Here is a 26479-nt window from a genome sequence, read left to right on the forward strand (position 1 = left end):
TAATGATCAAGAAATTGACCTCGCAGCCCATTATTCATTCAGTGGTTTCAGTCAGTGTGCAATGTACCGTTTATAAGGTTGGGGAAACCTGGAGTCAGCTGAGACCAATGATTGTAGACTGAAGAAGTCACTTGGATGAGTGACAAAATGATAGGTCCAGATGAACAGAATCAACTTTGTAGAATATTATATTGCTTTGCAAGTGGGCTGTGGGAGAGCAGCAAGGCTAACTGCTGCAACATTTGGAGAAGTTTGTGAAAGGACTGCCTCACCATTATGCTTCATGAAGAAAGCGGAAAGGCTCTCTACACAGTTATAAATTCATTACAGACAAAAAGAAAATAGGGATTTGACCAATATATTCAACTGCTAATGTCAAACTATTCAAATCCACAGTCTAGTTTGGCTACAGTAGCCGTCCCTACCATCAACAGAACATTTGGTGGTGATAGTGTAACTGGTTGCTAATTAATTGTAGCTTGAAACATCAACATACTCAACCAAGATGCTGTGTAGGGTCCACTTGATGGAAAAAAAGAGCTCCACAGAAAAAACAGAATGACCATACCATTATTTTTATTGTAGATATAACGGGCTACAATTATAAAAACATGGGGGGAATTAAAGGTATTTGTGATCCATAAGGTGCAGACCGCAAACCACTGCAGCACGGTATTACAGTATGATTGAGTTCTATTCCAAAGTCCCTTAAATATATTTGCTGCAGGTTGTGATGGCCCATAATTCCTCATACTGATAACAGTTCACTCGATCTGTGTAGCTCCATTCTGCTGGTGTTCTGCCGCATGGTGAACAGGATGTTCCATGCTGGCTTCATGAGACCAATTTCTTGCTGCCATGAGTTCTCTCTTTACCCCACTTTTCACTGTTTAACATTTAACAAAGCAATGTTGGTTTTCTTACACTCCATATTTGATCCTTGAAGGAAAAACCCACTTTAAAAAAAAAAAAAAAACACCAATAATGCTGGATACGGTGACATTTGCTTTACAAATTTACAGTCAGTCAATCAGACAAATGCAGATAGCCGACCTGACATCGAGATCTAGTGCCTGCCCAACATAAAAACATTTGAAACTCTGATGTCACGGTGGATGTAAAAAAAAAAAAAAAAAGAATTTTCTGACACTCATTCACAGAAAACTTAAACACTTTGGAAACTTGATTGTAATTAAGCATTTTAGAAAACCTTAACCATTTCCCAAGATTGTCATACTATTCACCACAGTACCCACTGATATCTGCTGTAAGGTCCTAAAATACAAATACAAACATGAGCACACCGTAGTGAGTCCAAGTCCACCTTCAACACCATAAACATTAAAGGACTTCTACTGCTGTCACTTTATTCAGCTGATTTTTTTTTTTTTTTGGGGGGGGGCTAAATTCATTGGTCTGCCCCTTTGAAAACTCGGCTCAGCTGAATGATTCCACCAAAGTGCATACCACTCTGATGTTCTGGGATGTTCATGTAGGACTACTGAACACAGTACTATGGACACTATTGGATTGGAGTTTTCACAAATCATCAGCATGAACTTTCCATTCCCATGTCTAATAAACTACAGAGTGAGTTCTGCTAGGTCTCCCACCCCACACTAAAAATATAACAGCACACATTATCTTCCCTATTTGTTAAACTGCACACACCTCGCCGAGACTTAAAAATCATTGACACTGTAATCAGGTGTCAGATCCATTAGTCTAAGCTCGCAAATTAAATTCTAAATAAAGTAGTATTGAGACAATGTATTGTTTTAGGAGCACTACAGTTCAGGAACGCTTGATGTAATTGAGAAATGACATAATCACAGTTTGTCAAATCCACAGTACACAATGGTACTGCATACATTAGCACACATAGCCAATATCAGTTAATATATCAGTACTGAAAGTTTGCCATTTTGGTTAGGCTCTACTCTACCTTGAAAAGGACCATTTGTTGTTTCTGCAGACTTTATGTAGTCAGATCAATGAAAGGGAAAATTACAGAGTGAGCTGTGGACACAAGGCTGCATACGGGGCTAGATACTTTGACCTACTGGAGGAGACCCAGTTCAGCGTCTCCATAGTAACTGTTGAAGTTTGCACAAAGGACCAAGAAGTGCAGTGTTTGCTTGTTTACAGCAGCTGCAGAAAGAAGACTGCTGCTGATGCTGAAGGTGTTCTGATAAATCCCAACTTGAAGACCAAACAGTGTTACTACAGTAATCTATCTAGTTTGACTTCAAAGTGTTGCTTTTTTCGTGATTGGTGTCAAAACATTCTAATTACATCCACAGCGAAGTTGAGCAATAGTTTTACAGGCAAAGAATTCACAGAAGATCACAGACAATCAAATGTAAACAGTTTATGGTCCAATTCGTACGAATGACAGACCACTTTCAGCCTACACTTGAAGAGCAGACGTACTCATGTGAGCCGCATCTCATGAGCATGAGTAGATTTTTCCTTTAGGTTCTCAAAAGGCTGGAAGTTTGATTACACGTGCCAGCCTCATTTCTCCTCCTGTAGTGGGCTAGTTTGCATTTTGTGACAAAGCAGAATTCAATTCAAAGTGTCAGTTGGACTTCACAATTCATTTCCAAACACATTTAAGGCAGGATATCTGACACATGACATCCAGACATTTTAGCCCCAATTACAGAGATTCTTCTTACAGTGTATTTGTCAGGTGAGAGCCTGCAGGCACGTTTTTATCTTTCCTCTCCAATCATCTCATTCTCTCATTTTAAACATAGATTTGTGTAACACCAGCAACGGAGACAGCAGCAAAGCCTGAACCACAAGTTAGTCCTTAACATGGCATCATATATACACACACTGCTTTTTCCTCCATTGTTCAGTCCCTTTCACACTTTGACATGAGGTAAAGTATGGCGCCCAAGTGCAATGCTCAATTGTGCTACATGTACAAAAAGAAAAAAAAACCCCAAAAACAAAAACCTTTGCCAGTAGAAGAATACATTGTCCACTCAAAATAATCCAGGGCTACCTTTATTTCAGCACTCCCACACACTTCTTCGTCTCCATCTGAAACGGCTGTTCGAGACAGATGCCACACGTGGCTGACGAGATTATTCGTGATCCTCGTTTTCTGTCGGTCACACAAAATACAGTGGGTGTGGCACCGTGAGCGATTCACATTTTTTCTTTTTTAAATAATCCCTCTTCCGTCCCTCCCAGAGTCTCACTGATGATTAGTGTGTTCAGCTCTGTGTGTTTACTACAGACTGAGGAGTGGCAGGGTGAAACTGACAGCCCACAGTGTCTCTAATGGGGGAATGAGAAATCACAGCCTGGTTTTCATAGTTCCACTCTGCCTGCTTGAGAAATAATAACAGATTGCACTCTGACGGTGATAAGCTGTAAAAAGGTGGACTGAAGTGTTGCAAAGTTTCACATTCTGCAGGACCAAAGGAAGTGAACGGAAATCTGGGAAAAAGAAACCAGGACCAGTTGGTGCAACAAACGGGTCAGCAGAAATTTGGGATTTGTGCCCTTCTTCCGACAGATTCAAAACTACTGTACTGCAGCAGCTATCAGTCTGAACTTCGTTTGGGTGTTTCTAACACAGAATACTTCTGCCCTCTATTGCTGATCGAAACCCTTTCAGGTAACCAATCAGAGGGAAGGCCCTGTTCTGAGCTCTCAGGTTTATGTTTTTTTCTAGTAACACTTAGCACAGGTCAGAGTTAGAAAATGTCTGCAGTGGGTCTTCAATCAGCCAAGGACACTGGAGCCAATCAGTGACATGATTTATTTAGGAATAATCTTCAGTTTAATTAGGGAGTTTAGATCAAAAGCAAGAACATATACATTCATGTGGATTTGTGTATTCAGTGTGTCGCTGAACATCCTGTGTACGCTACTCGGGAGGCTACTCCACTGACTGGTAACCTGCCAGTAAAACAAAACAAAAGAAAACTCCAGGCCAAAAATCCAATCCTGCAGCTAACTGCTTTCACCAGGCATTTTTCTTTTCAGTGTTCCCCAAGTCACTTTCCACAGGCCCACTCTAAACAATGACCCATCTTGGCCAAGTATCATAGCTAACACTGTCCATAGCCCATACATGGCAAGTTATCTGGATTTGACCTAGAGACGACTACAGGGAATGACCGAGCCGTCCGAGCAGGGGCAAACGCGGGTTTGGAAAGTGTACCCGTGCAGGATCTGGCATGTGGTTGTTGAAAATGGTGTTGAGGCAGGCACATATTTACATACAGAGTGGATGACTGAGAGCCAATCATGAGTGGTACTCTGCACCACAACACCCACGAGATGCATTCTAATGACAGGAGTGAAGTGGGCTGTCCACTCAGAACGCCGAATATCCATGTTAACGTCAGATACGAGCAGGGCCTGCGATCCAGTCCGTGCACATGCTGGTTTCCTCCCACAGAAGGCACTAAGATCTGAGTCACATCTTTGATTCAAGACAAGCGACGCAAATCATTATGATGGAATTGGAGATTGGCTTATTGTATACTGAAGATCTGATGTAGACGGCGCTGTCAGAGTGCACTGAACTGAACTGCAGTCTCGTGCAGAAATGAACACTGAGAGGACGGTCCTTTGAGGTAGAAGACCTGTGTGGAGGATTTTGTGACCGATTAGATTTCAGATCGCTATACTAACAGTTCAGGTGTCACACAGGTAAAAGTCTCCAACCCTTATTTATGAAGACAGAATTGAAGAGTTAAGTCAAGTATTTTCACCGCCTATGTTTTGGAGCAAATTTAAGAGTGCAATCCGATTACCTCTACAAGCATGTATCCTCATGTGATCAATCAATCGTCTGTTTTACCCCTGAATTGAAAAAGACACTCTAAATTGTTTGAAATGAATAGATGATGAAACTAATTTATGTGCAGAGAAAACAATTCCTATCCCCGCCCTCTAAAAATCATCAAGTGCCTCAAGTATGAGAGGGAAGAAGAGTCGACCACACAGCTCTCCTTTACAGCTCTATAGCAAACAAACAGGACCACCAAACTAAACAGTTTAAAAAAGAAAAAAAAAAGGGAAAAAAGGAGGTCAAATAAAGAGGTATTATAGTTACAGTGCAAAAAGATGAGAAGTTCAAGCTTAATACAAAAAAAAATAGCACCAAACAAAAAAGAAAAACAAAGACAAGAAAATGCATGCAATTAACTGAGGTATTCAAGTGAAAAGGGCTTATTTATGAGGGGGAGGAGGAGACATTTAGCAAGAAGCAAAAACCACAGACAAGGCTGGTATCCTTACCCTCAGGAACTGACTTCATTCTCATAGTGTCACATCTACTATAGCTTTGGTAGGTAAGGGATGTGAGGAACACTGTTGAAATGAATTGGTCTTGTTCACAAAGACTGTCTGAAAAGATTCCGTGTCACACACGAGTATCCAATTCATAGAAAATTCTGCAGCATATTGAACGGGTGATATGTCTCTCTTTTTTCCTCGTATCAAAACTGGATGATTTGCTGTGGAAAGACATCTATTGCGCAAGACTGACCAAGTCGACTCCATCACCTCTTGGCATTGCTAAAACCAAATCGCCGAGATAATGCCTTAAACATCTCATCTGGCTCTCGCACTACATATAGCCGTAGACTTGAAACATTTATAGAAGCCATCCAGTTGTCTCGGTTTATACATAAGCTACAAGAACATGCAACCTCAAGTGCGGTTAGAAACTAGTTTAAATTACAGTAACTGGGAATGTTGTAATTCCTATCCGTTTTGCAGGATGACGGTGAGCCTTAGCATCTAAGGCCAATAATATCATTGATGCATTTCATATATATTTATATACTTTGCTACGTATATGATTTTGGTGTCAATCTGACCACACCATTCTCAAAATAACAGATCCTAATGGAATAAGTGCAAAACTGATCAAGAATACATTTCAAGACAGATTAGACAGAAATCCCACCAGGTGTTTGCTCCAGTGGTATCTGTTAGCCACGTCTGCCGTTAGCGTTTTACAAACCGCTTTAAAACTGACTGGCACTAGTGCACAGGCTGAGGAGTTTAGCGTTTTCTTTTCTTCCTACATACACCTCTGATTGAACTATGTACAATCTAATACTACACAATAAGCGTAAGCCTCATCTCACTGACACAAGGTTAAAAACAGATGACGACAAAAAGAACAGTGGGGAATTGACACTGTGACCTGACCTTTTTTTTTTTATAAACACTTTGCTAAACGTTAATAAAGCACTCATGATTACACAAAGCAGAGAGGAAAAGTAAAGATTGTGTTTGCGCAAAAAAAAGAAGAAAAAAAGAAGAAAGGTAGAATATCTCATGTGAAATCGGCTGTGATATCAGTCTTCTTCAATTGTTGTGTCTGCACACAGTGTTCCCTGGGTGCCGTTGTTGTGCCATCACAGGCTAAAGATACAGGGCTAGTATCACGCTGTGTTCGGAAGCCGACGTTGCTCTGTCGGCTTCGGTAACTTAGGTGCTAATGCTGACAGCTCAGTAAGAGAGCTCAATTGTTTTGAACCTGAGGTTGATTGGCTTTGAGGCTGCGCAGAGCTCGTCGCGCCGCCGCCGACTTGGCAATCCGGTAGCTGCGGCCAACACCTTTAAACTTGCCCTTTCCAACGACCTCCACTGTCACGCGGACTTTCCCATCATATGTCCTTTCTGCAGGGCTGCAAAGACAGGAGCGGAAACAGGGCACAACTGTTATTCTGAGAAATATACCAGCATTCTTTCAGTATTCAAGTTGAATATTGCAAGTCCAATAAGAAATTAAAGCTCCAAGCAGCGTTAAGAGGGCCCTCGCACCCCAGCGCATCGAGCCACATCCAACACCTACACCCAGCATTTCCGATCTGATGTCACTTCAATGGAATTCATGCGTAGAACCACAAGCTAAAATTTCATCTCGTTCAATGATGATTATAGTCGTCCCACTAGGTGGCACTCTAACCATTACTGACAAATCACATACCAAATATTTTCGAGCTTGACTCTCGACTCATGCCTGCGACGTTTGGGAGAGATTGGACAGTGTGTTTTTAAGTGACAGCAGATTACTGCTTTTTGGCGAGTGATTGAAACTCCACGTGCCGCCATGACCACTCCGTTTCGCTGAGCATAAAAAACTTCGCAATTTAACATTACAAAGGTCTTTAGATTCCATAAACTTGAGATCATGTCGTTCTGATGAAATCCATTGGAGGAGTTCGTCAAAGTACGAGGCCTGATAAGAGGTGAAAATGTCGCCAAAATTACACTTTAATTTTAAAATGGCTGACTTCCTGTTGGATTTGGAATATTGTTTCAAGAGACTTTTTTGTACATCTTGATAACTTACACAAGCTTACCAGGTTTCAGACTCATAGATGAAACACAGAGCAGGGGCTGATGTTTTGAAATTTTGTAGGGGGCGCTATGGAGCGATTTTGCAATTTTACATGAAAAATGATCACAAGAAAGAAAGCCTTCATCACATTGGAGGTGTGGGCCAAATTTCAAGAGTTTTCAAGATTTCCAAGCCCCTCAAAAGCCACTTCCTCTTTCATGGTGAACCGCCTTGCCACCAGGGTGCGCCATTGAGTTTAAACCAAGGTTATTATCGTTAACTAAAACTAACGAAATAACGAAAACTAGAAGTGAAAAAACATTTTCGTTAACGGAAATAAAAATAAAAACGAAAAAAGGAAAACTAACTAAAACTGTAATGAGTGTTCACAAAACTAACTAAAATTAACTGAATTTATAGCAAAAATATGCTTAGTTTTCGTTGATGTGTGCGTGTCATACAATAGTCAAGGGTGAAAATGAAGTTTAGTTTCCAGGTTTTTTTCTTGCTGTGTCTCATTATGCCAGCAGGTGGCAGTACGTTAGTCGAGTCGTCTGTGTTGGTGCTCCGTCCACGCGCAGAATCATGTCAGGAAAAGTCTGGAAAAAGCGCCAGCTACCAATTTGGGATTACTTTGAATATGACTGTGTTTTGGATAAAGCAAGTGTCTTGTAGTGGAAAGGGACAAATTATGAGGGACATTTCTAAAGGGAAAAAATGCCACAAACCTTAAAGTGCACTTGAAAAGCCCACACAAGAAGGCTAACCTAGCTTACCTGGAGAAGGTAAGGGAGCACACTCAACCCTCATCCCCAGAAACAGAAGCTAACACCAGGCAAGGCAGCGTGATGCATCCCGAGACAACAGGACTGGGTTATCTACATAACTGTGTGAGTCAATTGCCTTCAAAAGGTTTATCAATTCACTTGAACCAAAATTACGAACACCCAGTGCTGCAAAAGTTAATAGTCTCATTGCGGCCAAGATATACATTTTATAGTTGCCTGGTATCAATGGTTGTTCATCTGCCCTAATTTATTTATTTATTTATTTATTTATTTAAAGAACCCATAGGTGGGAATGTGAGTTGTCTGTCTCTGCGTGTTAGCCCTGTGACAGACAGGCGACCTGTCCAGGGTGCAGGGTATGGTAGCTGGAATAGCAACATACCCAAGGATAAGCAGAAGAGCATGACTGATATGATGAAACTGGGATTTTGTTACACTTAATTATTGCAAACACAACTAAAACTATAACTGAAACTAATCAAAACTAAACTGAAACTAAGGATTTTCAAAAAAATAAATACTAAACTAGCAAACAATTGGTAAAAACTAATTAAAACTAATATAAAATTGAAAATCTGAAGTCAAAACTAAATAAAAATAAAAACTAATGAAAATTGGAAAACTATTAAAACCCTGGTTTAAACTCACAATTTTCTCACTGAAGCATCATGAGGGACTGATGTTAATATTCACCGCTTTTGAGGTGGCCCTGCTGAACCCGTGAAAATCAATATATCAAAATATAAGACGTGACATTTCCTGTTCCCACTAGGTGGCGCTCTGCGTATTCCTGACAATGGGCATATCGATCTTTTCAGGGCAGGTGTGTCATCATGCCTGTAAAGTCTGGTACTGATCAGACTGGATTTCATTGAGTTATACTAATTTGTTTCTTCATGGCGAGACATCAAAGTTCGTCATGCTGCCGGGGTACCACCCTTTCGTGAAAAGTCACAGTTTTCATTGTAACCCAAGACCAACTCCTTAAGGCTTTCCTGGAGAAATTTGAGGCTGCAGATGTCACCCATCACAATACTGTACCCCAAAGTGTAAAACATGACATTTCCTGTTCCCACTAGGTGGCGCTGTCCCTGATGTCAAATATGGCAGTTGAAATATGTTCAGGGGTGGAGCCTTATCATGTGCTCTTTGGTCCAGATGGGACAATGTATGACAGAATGAGAGGCAATAAGATTTTCATGGCGAGTCATCGAAATTCGCCATGGCGCCACGGCCTCACCGTATTGTGAAAAACTCAAAAGCTCTGCAATTTAACATGGCCCAGGTGTGTAGTTGACACTGACCAAATATGAAGCTTATACAACCAAATCCCAAGGAGTTCGAAAAAGTTCGAGGCATGGAAATGGCAAAATTAGAGCCAAAATGTCACCTTCACGTCCAAATGGCGGACTTCCTGTTGTGTTTAGGACATGGCCATAACAGACTTTTTTGTGCGTCTCCTAACGTTAGATATGTGTACCGACATTCATACATGTAGGTCACACCAACACCAGGGGCTCGCGTTTTTCATTTTTGTAGGTGGCGCTACTGAGCCAATATTGCCTGGCCATGTCTGAGGACATTAAAATACGTAAATTTTCACCAGACCTGACGCGTGTGCAAAATTTCATGAGTTTTTGAGCATGTTTAGGCCCTCAAAAGGCCAATTCATTTGCCAAAATAATAACAATAATAATAATAATAATAATAATAATAATAATAATGAACGGAGCAGATACAATAGGGCCTTCGCACTTTTAGTGCTCGGGCCCTAATAATAATAATAATGATAATAATAATGATAATAATAATAACAACAATAACAATAATAATGATTCAAAAAGATAGGAAAAAGGTGATCATATAGAGGTTTAACCCTTTAAAAAATGAACCATGAAATAACTGCCAGAAGTCTTTAATTTTTTGATAACTGAGTGTTTGTTGAAGCTTTAGACAAAATATATTAAAAAAAATATCAAATTTGAATCTGCATATATGAGTTTTAATTTGTATCACATTTGTTACATAAGCTATATTTTTGCAATTTAGTCACTCACATTTGTCATGCAATTTATATCATTTTTAAAGGTAAAGAAAAGTCACGCTGATGATGTAGAAGTCTCACAAACTCACAAAAACTCATGTTTCAAATATGATATGCTTGGCTTTAAAGGGTTAAAAATATATGAGGCAATCTAAAACAGGAAATACATGCAAGAACAGACATCTTTCCAGAGATGGAGTTTTGCATGAGCAAGATGTCAGAGACCAGTGTTAGTCCAGTATGATCAGTCTACCTTTTATATTTTGGTCATTATGCTAATTACACACCGTCCAAAAGTTTAATACTACTAAGTTCAGCTGCCCTGAGTTAATAGCATCCACAAAATCCTTTCTTATGTTTATTAAATAGTTGATCCACAATTAAAGAAAGTATAATTATTTTGTTATCTATAAATTTGTACTTGTACTGCGTAGTAAAGCTGTTATTTACATATATTCATGAACAGAAAAACTACTTTTAGTGGTGGAATATTTTTGCTTGATTAATGTGTGATGATTTTTAAACATCCTTTTGAAAGACACAAAATAATTGTGTTTCCTTGTTTTTAAATCACAGATGGCCTAACACATTTGTTAAGCACTGCACCTTTGCCCCTGTATGTACAGTCAGCGTAACGAAGCAGCAACTGTGTGTCAGAGCTGTGTTCTTCATGTCCTACCTGAACTTTGCAGTTTCTGGTTCCATCTCGAGCAGCTCTCTCACAGGAGAGCGTGGCACATTGGCAGAGAATTTCTCTGTAATTGGTGAGGGGATGAAGATTGGTGAGGTAGAAAGAGATGGTATCATGACGATTCAATTGACACAACCACAGAAGTGGCAAATTATCATGAATGTTTGCAGTCATTCAAGCTCTCTGCATGCACTGCCCATCAATCACGGAGGATAAACAAGAAACACAGAAATAAATAGAGAAACATGCTTTCACTCTTTCTCACCTATAAGTGGCCTCATCATTGGATAATACACTTGCCACACAGTCTCCAATGACATCCTGCTGTCCATGTAAATTGCTCCAGCTAGCGACTCAAAGATATCTCCCATGGCCTTAGGGACTTCAATGTCCTCCTCCTTCTCTTCGTCTTCTTCGGAGCGCCGCAGCTGGGGACAAAAAACAACAAAGCTGTCCGTGACACACTGACAGCTGTAACACCCCCAACCAGTTACAGCTGCCCCTCCCTGAGCCCCTTTCTGTCATAGGTTCCTTCCTGTTAAAAGGGAGTTTTTCCTTCCCAATATCTATCTGTACTCTGTGTTACCATCAGTGCAACCTGTCTATAACCCGATCCTAGTTAAGAGTCCAGTACTGTTCCAAGTCTGAAGCTTCTTATATAGTACTTTTCTACTCTGAGCACTCAAAGAGCTTTACACAACTTTTCTCATTCACCCATTTGCACAAACACTTTTTTCTATGCTCTGTAACATTCACATGCAACAACATTGCATTTATGTCCGATGGATGCACCGGACAGGTTAGCATCTTGCCCAAGCAGACTGGAGCAGATGGGGATCGAGCTATAAAGCCTTCCAATTAAGTAGGTGACCTGCTCTACCACCTGAGCTACAGCCACCGCATGTTAACTCTAGGTTAGTATATGCTATCAGCCTAATCTTCTTCTGTTTAATGGGGACATTGTGAGTGACTTTCCTGTAAAGTTGTCTGTGATTTGCGTTGCCAACTCACATTAAGTCATTTCGCCACTGCTTTTACAGCTTTTTCAGTCTGATCTGACCCCCTAGGTTCTTTTATTGTTCAGCTTAGGGTGCTCAGCAGAAACATTTAGAAAGGATTAGGCCAATGGCTATGGTAGGAAAGAGTGTGCGAGTTATTGCTTAATTTCTCTCTCTCTTTTTTTATTTTTATAAATGCGTTCTTGTTTATATGCCTGCTGTCCCCTAGGGCATAAAAGTACTTAAGCACAATGAAAGGAGATTTAGGTGCCAAACTAGCCTTTTGCAGACGAATGAAACCCAAACGTTGGAATATGAAAACAGTTTCATAAAAGCTGACAGCCTTGTTATTCGTGGCGAGCTGTTCTCGAACGCTCTATTATTTCAGAGGGCGAAGCTACAACAACAAATATTAGGCTTGTTCCCGCAGAACCGATAATAGCCGCATTCTTCAGAGAAACAGGACTCACCTCAGAGTCCATGCCTTGCATTTCATTCTTCTCCAGCTGAAACTGCACAAAGTCATCGATGACGTGGAAAAGCTCTGGCGAGATGGCCTTGAAGTACTTGTGATAATCGTATTTAACAGCCAGAGAGGCAAAGATGGTGTTGTTGACGAGCGCTGAGCGCAGGTCAGTCAGTACTCCAGGAGAGTGCTGCCGTGGGTCTTCGTAAAGGTGCTTTGTTATGAGGTAGTCTAGAATTGCATCGCCAAGAAACTCCAGCCGCTGGTAACAATCTGAGAAAAAGTGAAAGAAGCACAGATTTGTCAACTAGAGACACACAAGTAAGAATATAGGACAAAGTCAGTAAAGCATAAGGTAGACTGACCTGTAATGGTGTTATAATGGTAGGAAGCGTGAGTGAAGGCTTGCAGGAGATAAGCCTTGTTCTTAAAAGTGTAGTTGATCTTTTTTTCAAAGTTCTCAAAGCCAGATATGAGGTGGTTGAGAGTTCGTTCTGCATCTGGATGGTCCAGCATGCAGCGGGGTGGGATCTTGAGCCAGCCGTAACACAGGTCTGCAACTTGAGTATGAGTGTGAACCTGTGCCACTGCTCCAGTCAGTGTCCCTCTCTCCAATGGTAAAACCTGTTGGCATTTTAAAAAAGAAATTAATTAGTGCTGTCAGCGTTAATCTCGTTAAAATTATGTTAACGCCATAACCGCATTAACACGGCAAATCTCCGTTAGCGAGTTACCGCGGATCACCCTGTGAGTGGGGCTGCACTGCATCAACACCTTAGCGCGGTTAATGCGTTATGCATCACAAAAATTAACATCAGTCGTTGCAATATTCTCCTGAACAATACATGTCACTCAAACTCCACAAAACCTCCATGTTAGGAGGCAGGCGGAGGAGCTTACTTAAGTTTGCAATCTCCTAATTGGCATGTTCAGTAACTGACATGTATCTGAATGATTTATAATTAATATAAAAATATTATCAAATATAATCAACTATTTATTTGAACTGAGTCAGGAAGATATAAGACCAGCAGTGTGTTTTTAGTTTCAGGTGAAGCGTGTTGTAAAGCTGAGGCCAACAGCAGAACAGTGAACAGTAATAAAACGTTTGTTCTGAAAGCTGTTAAAATGTATCAAAATCAATATTTTAATTGATGTATTAGGTTCAGGCCCAGGTTTATCAGTTTTTCTATGGCTATTAAACAACACAGTAACAAAGTATTTGCCACTTTCCACTGTCACAAAAGTGAAATCTAAATTTGAAGAAGCCACTTTGATCTGTGGTTTTCACTTTGTACTACTCAGGTTCTCTGCAAATGCTAAACAAGTCTGAAAGAACAAACATGCGAAGGAAAAAGTGCGCTCTTCAAAAATGGGAAACTCTTTTATAGTTAGATCTCCAAAAGTTGAATCTGTTCATCTGGACGTAGCGTTTGATGGGAGAAACGTTTCGTCACTCATACAAGTGACTTCTTCAGTCTCAGCTTTTATAGTTAGATGTTACAATAAAAACCTGTCGGTGAAGCAGTAGCAGGAAATATTCCACATCATGTTTATGCTCATCAAAAGGACACATGGTTTTATTAGGATTCTCAATGTATTCATTTTCGTGTGTCTTCATTTTTTTCTCTGCATTGCGATGCATTCTGACAGAATAGTGTGGTGGTCTGAGCTCACCTTGAGGCCCAATGAACACAGGAACATTTGTGCAGCTCTCTCTCCACAGCTGGTCAGGTAGCAACCTAGCAGAGCCTCGACACAGTCAGCGATGCTCTTGTCTGCGATGCACTGCTCTGTATGCAGGTCGTAGGATATGGACTGCTTACCGAGCTCAGTGCCACAGTTCTCTTCCGATGGATTCCAAAAGCCTACCACAAAGTCATCCTCCTCGCCGGCCTTGCTGGGGTCCAGGTAGCACATTGCATCCCACGAGCTGTAGTCAAACTCCTCAGGTGAGGGCCCACTGGGCACCTGCTCTGTGGGGTAATGAGCTGCGGTTGGATGGGGGGGCTTCTTGGGGGTTTTCCAATCATACGGAGATTCCATAGCTGGTGAGGAGCCTGAAGCTGGAGTAAGATTGGGAGGGAACCCACTCAATGAGATCTTCTTCCCAAATGCTCCAGATCCCAGCAACATGTTGTCAATGAAGCGGATGTGCTCCTTGTAATACTCAAGATCATCCTCCATGTTCACTTCATCTTTTGGCTCATCTTTCAGCATCAGCTCGCCATCTTCATCTACATCCTCGCCCTCATCATCATCCTCATCATATTCGTGTCCAGATCTCCCGTTAGCCAAAAGCTCCTCTTTGGCCTGGATGAGAAAAAAAATGAAAGAAAGTTATGACACACCACATTGTTTGCAGGCATTCCTGTTGGAGGTTTTTCCCCTCTTAGACATTCACTGCATGACAGCAATCTTATTAGTTGGGATGGAGTCAAATTTAGACGCCACTTTAAACACAGCACACCTGAATGCATGCAGTCACATCAATGGACTGCCTTACGCAAGTTAAGCATTACAGCAGGGATGGGAAACCATCGTTTGAGAACCCTTTTGCGGTAATCGTTAGCTGCATGTCTAATGTTTCTGCTTATCAATTCCATTTTCACTGCAATCAGCTGATTTCAGTTTCTGTGCTGGAGGAGGAAAATAGTGCGTGGATAAGGACATGACTTTTACTTTTTATTGCGATGGTAAAGTGGAAACTGCATCTAGGACAGAAACAATGGGATTATACTGCTAACACAACTTTGACTCTTTGCAAGCATCTGCACAAAAAGCCTGCTAACACCAAGCTGGCCAAGAACTCAGAGGGATCTTAAAACTGAGTGCAGTAGCTTGAGCCTGAACAGAAAACAAACTGATGGACAGTCAGGCTCCATTTCTACCTATAGTAGAATCACTGAAGTCTCTTCAGCACAAATTACTTTCTCCTGGGAATAATTACGTAATGTACTGCATTAGGTTTAAGAAAATTGTTCTGTGTCATGTATCTAATACATTATTATTTTTAAAAATAATAACTCCAACACTGATCACAACAAAGAGAAGAAACACCTCCAAACATCTGAGCACACAGCCTGCGATAAATTAGCATGAATGTAATCTCATTGATATGCTGTGGAGCCAAGAAGAATCGATAAGGAATCAAATCGATAACCAATCAACAATAACGTAATCAGAACTGCTCAATTCTTATCAATTTCCAGAGGCGAAATTATTCAAAATGCAACTTTAGTTTAAGTATGTGAGCTGTCATTCATAACCTAAGTTTAATGTGTGTTTACTGAAGTATGCATATACAGTGGCTTGCAAAAGTATTCGGCCCCCTTGAACTTTCCCACCCCACTTTGCAGTTATTTATTTGTAAAAAATGTTTGGAATCATGTATGATTTTCGTTCCACTTCTCATGTGTACACCACTTTGTATTGGTCTTTCACGTGGAATTCCAATAAAATTGATTCATGTTTGTGGCTGTAATGTGACAAAATGTGGAAAAGTTCGAATACTTTTGCAAGCCACTGTATAGAATACACATTGCCAATAACAGACGATATGCCCTAAGGATTATCAAAAAACATAACTAAAATCTTAATAAAAGTCTAATTGTGCATAGCAACTGTGTCTTGCTCCATATTGTGGATGTTTCTGTAAAAACACAGAAGACTGCTATCTGAACTAAATTAGAAAGTGAGCTCGTCTCTGTGTTTTACTGCCTTTTATTGTTAAGCATTAGTTTTATTGTAATTTATTTCTGTTGTACATTTTCCTGTAGTCATTTCTGGGACAGTATATCATTCAACAAAAACACAGTATTGCAGGCCTGTTTTCAGCACTCTGGGTATTTCCTGCATTCACACAGCATTAGTCCATCTCGTTTGTTATGCAACTTTTAAGAATTGTTGATGCACATAATGTGCCTAATTAAGATCATGTGGGGCACCAGGTTACTTTCAGTTCAGCATAAACTTTGATTTGTCTTTGGCCTGTTCTTTTAGCAACAGACTTTCATAGATTATTGGTACAAGCTGTAGCAAAGACTATACAGCATTGTGTAATTTCCTACCTCCATATGTGGATGATGAAAAGGGATGCCAGGGATGAAAAGTATATAGAAAGCTACCATCACACGAACCATGAACAAACTGTCAGGTGAGCATCTTCTAATTTTATGGTATGTATCATCATCACTTCAAAAATGGATCTCCTTAAAATGTTCAATGACTGGATGTATGGGCATATGGTCTGATTCACTGAAGGTTATTATCTAAAAGGAAAAGATTTCAGTCCTTTCTGTTTTAGGTCATTCCTTTTTAGCTCACATCTGACCATTAACTGTGTTTTATTTCAAGCCGTTTTCCTCAAGTGTTGTATAAAAGACTGTGTCTAAGGATTTTGGTTTTTAACCTTCATTGTGAAAAACATTATCTGAGCTGCAGGAGTTCAGATGAGAGTTCAGACCTGTTCGAGATGCAAGCACACAATGTTGCCACGAGTTGCAAAACATGGAGAAAGTCTGCCCTCCACTGCCCCGACATCAGCATTACGTGAAACACCCTTTGAAATGAACGGATGCCCCAGTGAACACGCTAATCAACTACAACACAACAAAGAGAAAAAAAGAGAGTGTAGAGTGCAGTAATCCACTGACCTCCTCTGAATTAAGTCTGTCGGTGCTGCTCTTGTCCTGGTTGACCACATATCCAGGAGGCAGCCAGTTAACTGGAGGGTCGAAGATGGACACCACCATTCTGCTAGGAAGCCCTTTCTTCTTTCCCAGACGGTACAGGTTACAGTTACTCACCTGGACATCAGGCAGAGTGTGAGTAACACAATGAAGTCATCTTGTCTTAACGGACACTATGACATTAGCCAAGCCAGGACATATTAGTGCAAAGATGAGTTCTTAAGCAGGTTTGCAGCTGTTCCCAAATGACACTAATGGACAGACCAATTGCTAATTCATCCAAGTCATTTTGTAATTCATAGCTTTCTACAACAAGGCAAATGACACAAAGTGTGTCTGATGTGATGTGCTAATTTGCATTTGGGACTCTGTACATTTTCAAGGGCAGTACTGTACTTAGCCGGGCTGCATTGCATTATATAGTGTTACCAAGTGTTTAAGGGATCATTTACGAATTTATTTTAAAAAGGCGTGAGTGCATGTCCTTACGCAATCACACAACTGTGTACACACATGCACAGCCTGTACCTTACTACTGCCACAGCGTTACCCTGGGAAACCCTCCGTGGTTCAGAGAAATAACATGCCTCTCACCTTCTTGCTGCGCATGTAGCTGAGACGTCCTTCGTGAGCATCAGGGTAGGTACAGAACAGGTATGTAGTAATGGCATGCTTCAGGAAAGAGTCGCCGAGCATCTCCAGACGCTCCAGGTTGAAGCCGTCGCTGGCATTAGACAGGGTCAGGGCCTGCAGGATGAGACCAGGGTTGGGCCCCAAGTTCTTGGGTGAGTTTGCTGCGTGGGATCCATGCTGGGGATCAGCACAGACACCAGAAGGTGCTGTGGGAGTGTTGGGACTCGTGGCTGCTTGGCTGCAGACTGAGGTAGCTTTTTTTGTGTGGTCTGAAGTCCTCCCCGATGTACATTCATCACTAGGCTGTGGAGGACTGGAGTTGGGCTTCTTCAAGGTGTGAGGGGGCTGCACAAGAACTGAGGTAGTGCTTTGTACTGATTTGGAGCTCTGCAGCTTAGCAAAGCTGAGCTGGGAGCATTGGCAATTGTCACATTGGGGAAGGTGCTCATTTTGGTTGCCATCATCACAGCTAGCAACGAAGGCAGTGCCATTAGTTAGGTTCCTGGTGCAGGGGACTTCTTCAGAATCTAAAGCTTTGAAGTCCTCCTGCTCAGGCATGGAAGAGTGCTCACCACTGGGAAGCATTAGAGAACTGGGATCAGGGCTTATAGTCTCTTGGTGCTTACAGTGACTGGCACCTTCCTCGCTGCAGGACTCAGGGCAGGATATGAAGGTTTTGCTGTCAATAGACCTTTTCCAGCCAAAGTCCAGGTTTGGATATCTGCCACATACAGAGCATCTACATGTTAGCATGCGCACACACAAGTTATTCACAAACAAGAAATCCTAAAAGAGAAGATTTGGTTTTCTTAACTAAGATCAGACATTAACACTAACTCATCAAGTCCCAATGGGAAACTTTGGTCTGGCCATTCATGTGGATGTTACTTTGATATTTGCCACGCACATCAGCACTCTAACAACTTTATCACGCAATCAACTTGTTTTAGTGTGCAATAGGAAAAAATGTGCAATTTGAGGACACCAACAGTTATATAGTCCTATTCTAGTCTAACAACTCAAAAGGCTTTACAGTCTAACCCACAGTGACCCATTTACTACACTTGCACTCCTATGAACAGTTTTAATTGTGTTTGTGTCTGAGTCAGCAGGAAAGAAGTCTTTTGGAAAGTGTGATGCAGAAATCTGTTATTCTATTGTGTATGTAACAGCAACCTGAAGTCAGGGGGGAGGGTCTGGACTCCCACTCCAGCCTCACTAGCTGTCTGAGCTCTGAGCTCCTCAGCAGTCAACAGGCAGTGTAGGCGGTAAAGAATGCTGGGCAGACACACTGCTTTTCTCCACAGGGAGGCTGGAATAGGGTGGATGGCACACAGTTCTGGAACCAGGATCTGATAAACACAAAGCACATGAGACTGGGATTGTCAGAATAAACAGCAACTCACATCAAGACTTTGTCTCTGACACTCACTGGTCTAACAATTCCTGAAAGCTAACAGATCACCATCAACTCTGCCACTGTCCACACACATGATCATGTCATATTAAATGCTGCATCAATGGGAACAGTATTCTATAATATAAAAGGTTATATAAATCAGTAATAATAAAACAATAATAATAATTATCATCAGCAACATCAATCCATCCATCCTCTTTTGCAGTTGAAATTCACAGTGGGGCTGGAGCCAGAAAGACGAGCGTTTACCCCACAGCCAATTCAGAACCAGTCTCTGGACTGTGGAAGGAAGCCCGAGCACCCGGACACACCGCACACAGATACAGGGAGAACATGCCCAGTCTACACAGAAAGGCTCCAGCCTACCAGTGGACGTAAACACAGGACCACTGTAATAACCAGCAGTAAAGTGATAGCTAGAAACCTTCTTTAAAAATACACAGCAATGAAATATGAGCATGTCCCATGTCCCTTTACACACAAAATTATACTTGGTTTCCTACACTGATGGATATCTCCTCACCCTACAATCTAACAGAGGCAGCGAGTACCTGTTTGTTCTGTAGACTCTCCCACTTTGCCTTCCTCTTCTCTGCACTGCTGAGTGGCAGGGCTTTGCCCTTCTGGTTTAGGTGTCGAGGGGTTAACAGGTTTAGTCTGCAACGGGACATGAGAGTTGGAAAAACTGAACATTAACATTTCTCTCCCTATGTCATTCATTCATTCATTCATTCATACATTCATACACACACACACACACACACATATATAGAGAGTATTAAACATGGATAAGAGCGCCACTGACCTAGAGGAGGTGTGGTCTACATCCAGGAGTGGCTGGTTAAGGTTAGACAAGTCCAGGTTGTACTTTGTTTTGTAGTACTCAGCGAAAGTCTCATACTCTGGCGAAGGAAACTTGCTGAGTGGCGTCAAGTCTGTGTACACATCAGCGACATAGAAGCGATGAGGCTGGTCGAAGTTGCGATACCTGGAAAGTAGCAGCGAGGCCATTATCACATAGTTTGGCTCAGCGTATACTTCGTACAGCTGACACGTTCACACAAAGTCAATCCAGTACAGACACGTGACGTTCCACTACCTTGGAATGATGACAGCATCCTGGTAGTCCTCCAGCTTAAAGGTGAAGGGGTTCTGCTTGGTGTACTGAGTAGTAGGAATGCCAGTGCGGGCCTCAGACTTCTCAATGTCCTCCATAAACTTAAAATCCATATCTAGTGTGTTGGAGTCTCCAACTGAAGAAGCCAAATGAGAGAAGGAAAGATGGTTAACGAACATTTTAACACAGGTGGAAATGAATTTGCACACTGAACTGAGCACTCACCAACATTCAGAGGTAGAACACAGTAAGCAGAGTCAGCCATTGTGGGCATGAACTCCAGTGCAGGTTTCTCCAGGCGGAGAATATGGGAGAAAATGTACTGGTGGAGACGAGTGATGAGGTCGAGCTGGGCAGTGGTGAGCGTGAAGCCAGACTTCTGCAACTCGATGGAGATGGTCACCTCACCAGAGCGAGTGTACACCGGGAAATGGGGAATCTGGATCAAAGCACAGCTGCTCATTTTGACACGTATAACACATCTACAGAATAAATGCTGAAGAATATTGTGAAGCACTGAGGTACTCAAATGTGCGGAAGCAACATACTCGAGGTATGGGTTTGGCAGTCAGTATGCCGAAGCACCTGGTGGTGTCCTCTGGCGGGTAGAGCTTTCTTCTACGGAAATTAAGCTCATCTGGGAGGGGAGTGGTGAGCACCATCCCAATCACATACAGGTAGTAGCTCTGCTCCGGTACTGCATAACAGTCACACAGACACTCCGGTATCTGGAGATGACAGAGAAGGGACGCAAGATTTTTGCACAGTACTGTATGACGAGACCTCCAACCACACTGGATGAAATGCACCAAATTATGACAGAGCCTCCAGTGTGTTTTACGGATGGCTGCACACTCCTGTCCTCCTCTGTATATACTGTACATTCAATCAAAGCCATTTCCACTGATTTTCAGTCCAGTTCTTGTGTAATGTGGCATACCACAGTCTTCAGAATGGCTTCTTGACAGCCACCCTTCCACTGAGACAACCTCTGATGGGATTTCAGTGAACAACAGATGATCAGCTGATGGCACCATGCATCCCTCCCATTCCATGTCACATCATTGCTGGATTTCTTCCTTGTCTTAAGACCGTGACATTCAGATACCGTTCATCTGCTGTAGATTAGTTTTTCTAGGCCTGCTACTTCTGTTGACCTCCACTTGTCCAGTTTCCTTCCTTTTTCAAAGGACACCATGTCATATTTTGTTAAGTTTACAGCTAATAGATCTTTGGGAATCATTTAATGCTGGTTCATTGTGCCATCTTTAGTATTTTCATAGTTAAAGATAAAGCAAATTATGTGCTTTAGCAACAGACCGCTAGTAAAGCGTTTAAAGATACAATTTAAAATTGAGTCTTAGCTAATGTAAAAGTCAGTGTTAAAATGGCTGAACTTGGCTCTGAAAATGGTCAGGCATTGAGACTGGACTGACAAGAAGTAAGAAAGCAGCCAGTGTCTGAGGAAAAACTGTGAGAGACCTTAAAGAAGCCTAGAGTACTACTGCTAAACCCTACTTTAAAGGAAGCAGAATACAAAGAAATGAGGGGAGCACAGTGCTGTAGATGTCAACGCTTTTACTTAATGGTGCTAGATAGCAAGGTTACTTTTTTTTTTTTTTTTCCCCCCCCTTCACCCAACTCAGGAGCTAAACTCAAAAATATCCTGTCATCTAAAGATCTGGAAACTGTTGTCCATGCCTTCATATCATCACGTCTTGACTACTGTAACTCTCTCTATTTAGGCGTCTGTCACTCAAGCCTGACCCGCCTGCAACTTGTTCAAAATGCAGCCACAAGGCTCCTGACGGGTAACAGAAAGAGAGAGTATTACTCCAATACTCGCATCTTTACATTGGCTGCCAATTAAATATAGAATTGATTTTAAGGTTTTATTATTTGTTTTTAAAGCTCTCCATGGCTTGGCTCCAGGTTACATTTCAGATCTCCCTAGCCTGCACCTACCCACTCGAACTCTGCGCTCCTCCAGTCAGATGGATTTATTAGTTCCACGCTCCCAGTTAAAATCTAGATGTGACAGGGCTTTCTCCATTGCCGCCCCGAGACTCTGGAACAGTCTTCCCTCTTTTATAAAATCCTCTTCCTCCTTGGAAATCTTCAAATCAATTCTGAAGACCTACCTATTTTCTAAGGCCTTCAGATCACTTTTATTCTGTTTTAGCTATTCTGGTCTTTTATCTCATTTGATGATGTTTGCATGTGTACATGTATATACGTATTTTATGTTCCCGTATGTGTGCTTGTGTGTACACTTCTGTATATCTATGTGCATATTTGTAGGTACACATATTTTTACAAACATATTTGGATGTCTTACAATGTTTTCTATAATGTTTTCATCTTATCTATTTGAATTCTTTTTATTTGATTATATTATCCCTCTGTTCATCACTTTGGCTGACACTTGATGTCCTTTAAATGTGCTATATAAACAAAGATGACTTGACTTGATGAGAGTTTGGATACAGCCAGTTGACCCTCCCACCCCCCATATTACATCAGATATTTGCAGATGAATTACTTCAAAAACAGTCTGTAAACTGGTTCAGCCGTCCTCTCCCTGTATCTAATGCTTGCTCTACTAAAGTGAGACTGCAGCTTTCACTGCCTCCATTTTCCAGCACGTTAACTTTTGCTCTGGGTTATCACTGAACTCTTGTTGTAATGAGCATGACGTACGGCTTTGGGGTAGCACTGCCTTCTCTTGGTAGAACCAGGCCGGCCTGGGACACTGGTCTCCTCCTCATCGTGAAGATCAAGTTCCTCCTCGTATTTTACCGTCTCCTTTCCCACGGGCATCAGGTGATCATCCAGTTCACCTAAGAAGGAAAAGGCAAAAGATGAAGCAATAGAGACAAAAAAAACAAGATCAGTCCGCAAGATTGTTATTGTGGTTTTACCTATTTTGTGGAGTTTCTCACAGCATACTAGTGCAACCGCTTTCTCTGCCAGTCTGGCACAATTCATCACTGGACCCTGTAAAATTTCAATCACATCAATAAAGTAGGTGCAAGTCAAAATATCAATCATTCTTTAGAAATATAAGTAACAGAAGCACGTCAAAATGTTTACACTGGCAATTTTAAAAAATATAACAGCCTTCCTTACCTTGACAGGAACTCGCAGAGGGGAGTTTATAGGCAAGTAGAGTGTAGACTGGAAATATCCATCCCCCATCTCTACGGTTTTACATTTTGGTGCTAGGTGAGTGAATGGGTCGCTGGGCAGCCGAGCACAATACCTGAACACCAGGACAGAAAGACCTTTTCAAATATTTATGGCAATATTTTGATACATTAAGAGCTCTGCTGGTTCTTACTGACATCTCAAAGTGCTTTACTGTTTTTTGCCACGAGCACTTGTACCCAGGAATCATGAATGAAAGACACACACACACACCCCATCTGTTTATTACAAACTTAGTGCTGATGTGGCGGTGGTAGGACTGTGTGTGTGTCTGACACTCTCACTGCTCACAAACACTGGACTCGGAATGCTGTACTGTTTTCAGCTCTACTGACATGTAAAACGATGAATGAGAGAAAAAGAAGCAGCAGTATAATGTATATGTTGGCTCCATGCAAGCAGAAACAATGTAGGCAGCAGTTCACATGGATTTAAAGTGGCACACAGAAAGAGGCTGTTTGGAGCAACTGGCAGTCTCGATCAATAATAAAGTATTTGAGCTGGAAATAAACACATTCTGAAAATCAGAAAGCACACCTGTTAATGTGTCCGATGGCCGTGTTGATGGTGACTCGAGGACCTCCATCCTCAGACCGCAGAACATACGGTGGTAGGATGTTGTCATCATCCATCACCTGTTCCACTTCAAACTCACTCACCTCCACTGACTTGGAGCACTTATTCCTTAATATCTGTTTGAGAGAAAATGAGGTCATCTTTGTTCCTTTCCCAACAAATCCCAGGTCTAACACACTTACAATCCATTAACAGACTAAGCATCTCAGTCTTGTCAGATAAAGAGAAAACATTACTTTTTCTATGGCCTTGTAGGTACTGAGATCTTCTTCAAAGGCTTTGGTCCTCCCAGTGTCAGCCAGCATGATGTAGTTGGAGACGGGTGCCCTAGCTCTGCCTTTGGACTGGACGTAGGACCTGTACTCCGTAGGCAAGTCAAACCGCACCACCAAGTTACATTTTGGAATATCTACGCCTTCCTCAACGATGCTGGTGGCAATCAGAAGGTTAGTTTCATGAGCCCGGAATTTGCGAAGAACCTGTCAGAGAAGAAAAAAGGGTCCTGAGTTCAGGGTTCAGGAAGTGATGAACAACAAAACAACCAAGCATTTAACACAGTATCCACATATCTCTCTACTGTTCATTTTCAAAATCCAAGTTTTCTTTTATATTCAGCATGATTTCTTTCTGTAGTTATCTTATCAGATTCAGTGGCAGAACCCGGAGACCAGGAGCACAACGTGCAGAATCTGGCCATTTCCGAAAAGCACCTGATCGAGAATAGTCTGGAAAGAGAAAGTGTTGTTGCCATGGTGCTCACTGTGCACACAACCACAAGTGCTAGCTCACAGGATTAGAGAAAACAATTAAATAACTCCAAATAAATTTTTAGGACCTGTTCCAAGGTCAGAATAACTCTTTAGAAATAGTTACACTTTTCATAGAGTGCCACACCACTGAGAAGCTCAGTTACCTCCTCTTGCTTCCTGAACTCCACCTCCATTTGCTTGTTGCGTGCCTGGTTCTTGCCAATACTGTGGCCTGTGATGAAGTTGCTGCTTATATAAGCAAGCTCTGGGTCCTGCTTCCCTGCCTCCTTGATAAGACTGGAGAACAGAAGGAGTGTCAGTGATAACTCACCAAGGACAAAAACATGCAGTCAGTCAAACAAGAGGCGCCATCTTTCCAAACTTTTATGATTTATCACCACCTCCTGTTGCACTGACGATTTAGAGGGTGTGTTCATGCTCACCACGCGCCCCTATCGCTCAGCCACCAAAGTAAGAACAGAAAGTGTATTTTGGTACCTTAAGATACTCACTGGCTCTAAACACCCATTTTTTTTTAATCCCAAAGCTTCGACAGTTAAGCTAGCCACTGTGTCTTATTTTGCCTCACTGTTGCACTCAGCTGCTTTAAAAACACACCTAAAAAAAAAAAATTGTAAAAACCCAGACAAATTTTGTATGATGACTTATGTCCACTAATTACAGACTATGACAGGCAGATTAACCCCGAGTCAGTGCTCTCTCCTGCTGGTATTACTCCAGTTTCCTTTTGATGTCTGCAGCACTGACTGACAGACACATAAAATAACACCATTCTCTCCACTGCAGCTATTATTCAAGTCCTTACCGATTGAGGACAACAGCTGTATAACGCCTCTCCACAAAGATGATTCCACACAGGATATTGGTGAATGGAGAGGGAAAGTTAGCTTCAGGCCTCTCTTTGGCTTCCACCTCTTCATCCTCATCTTCATCCTCAGAGTCGCTCCAGGACACGTAGTTGTCCTGGTTGCGGTTGTTGTACCACTCCACACTTTCAAACTGCTGCCGCTCAAACGGCTTGTATTCGTGCAGGATCTCAAGCAGCCGTAGGACCTTTGGCGTGACAAACTTGAGGTCCAGGCAGGCGGGGGAGAAGTGCTCCTCACAGAGAGCGTGCACTTTGCGCAGAATAGTGTCCGTGAAGAGTAGAAACTTGCGGCTGAGCTCCTCCTGCTCATGTTTGATGTACTTCTGAAGCTCGCGCACCATTATGCCTGCTGCCTTATCTGCACACCAGGGCCCCAGCACCTGCAGTACGGCCCGGCAGTCATTGAGGACCTGGACGGGAAGGGCACAGTATGAACAACAAGTTCAAAGAGTAGGCTGTTCTGCAGCTCACCTTTCTACTTGTAATTTTAAAACCTTTTCTGGGGACATTTTTCCAGCATCGTGGCTGGAAAGCCACCAGTAAAAATCCCCTTAACACGCATGGCAAATTACAAAATCCTTTCACGTATACCACATTCATGGTGAAATCACAGATGTACATCTCCTCACATTCATTATGACTTTTTTAGCAACCTCCCCCCAGGAGTTTGCTGACATTTATAAATCCTTATATTGATACTATCATTATTATTATTCCTTATCCAGAGATGATGACCATTATTCTCTCACTGATGAATTCAACAATACTGGCAGCAGCCAGTGGTACCCCTTAGCCTTCTTGTATGGTATCAGTTTCGGCTTGGTGATAACAATACTGCAACATTTTACGGCTGAGGGGTAAAAAGTGTGGCAAAGAAACA

At 41.8% G+C, this 26479-nt stretch overlaps 1 protein-coding gene across 1 annotated transcript in view; it reads right to left on the minus strand.

The window, feature by feature from the left end:
- Positions 1 to 559: 559 nt before the first annotated feature.
- dicer1 (dicer 1, ribonuclease type III) overlaps positions 560 to 26479 on the minus strand; it is a 31711-nt gene continuing 5791 nt past the window's right edge. Inside the window, exons 9-29 of the mRNA XM_031740371.2 lie at positions 25537 to 26009; positions 24875 to 25007; positions 24198 to 24440; positions 23923 to 24077; positions 23308 to 23440; positions 23100 to 23175; positions 22879 to 23018; positions 20727 to 20906; positions 20404 to 20617; positions 20161 to 20314; positions 19867 to 20049; positions 19613 to 19718; positions 18818 to 18993; positions 17603 to 18362; positions 16973 to 17125; positions 13995 to 14630; positions 12683 to 12941; positions 12322 to 12590; positions 11119 to 11281; positions 10842 to 10917; positions 560 to 6674 (exon numbers count right to left, since the gene is read on the minus strand). Of these exons, the coding sequence (XP_031596231.2) occupies positions 6509 to 6674; positions 10842 to 10917; positions 11119 to 11281; positions 12322 to 12590; positions 12683 to 12941; positions 13995 to 14630; positions 16973 to 17125; positions 17603 to 18362; positions 18818 to 18993; positions 19613 to 19718; positions 19867 to 20049; positions 20161 to 20314; positions 20404 to 20617; positions 20727 to 20906; positions 22879 to 23018; positions 23100 to 23175; positions 23308 to 23440; positions 23923 to 24077; positions 24198 to 24440; positions 24875 to 25007; positions 25537 to 26009 (4848 nt within the window). The 3' untranslated portion in view covers positions 560 to 6508. The remainder of the gene's footprint in view (positions 6675 to 10841; positions 10918 to 11118; positions 11282 to 12321; positions 12591 to 12682; positions 12942 to 13994; positions 14631 to 16972; positions 17126 to 17602; positions 18363 to 18817; positions 18994 to 19612; positions 19719 to 19866; positions 20050 to 20160; positions 20315 to 20403; positions 20618 to 20726; positions 20907 to 22878; positions 23019 to 23099; positions 23176 to 23307; positions 23441 to 23922; positions 24078 to 24197; positions 24441 to 24874; positions 25008 to 25536; positions 26010 to 26479) is intronic.

The sequence above is a fragment of the Oreochromis aureus genome, linkage group 19 (assembly GCF_013358895.1).
Source record: "Oreochromis aureus strain Israel breed Guangdong linkage group 19, ZZ_aureus, whole genome shotgun sequence".
In the NCBI taxonomy this organism is placed as follows: Eukaryota; Metazoa; Chordata; class Actinopteri; order Cichliformes; family Cichlidae; genus Oreochromis; species Oreochromis aureus.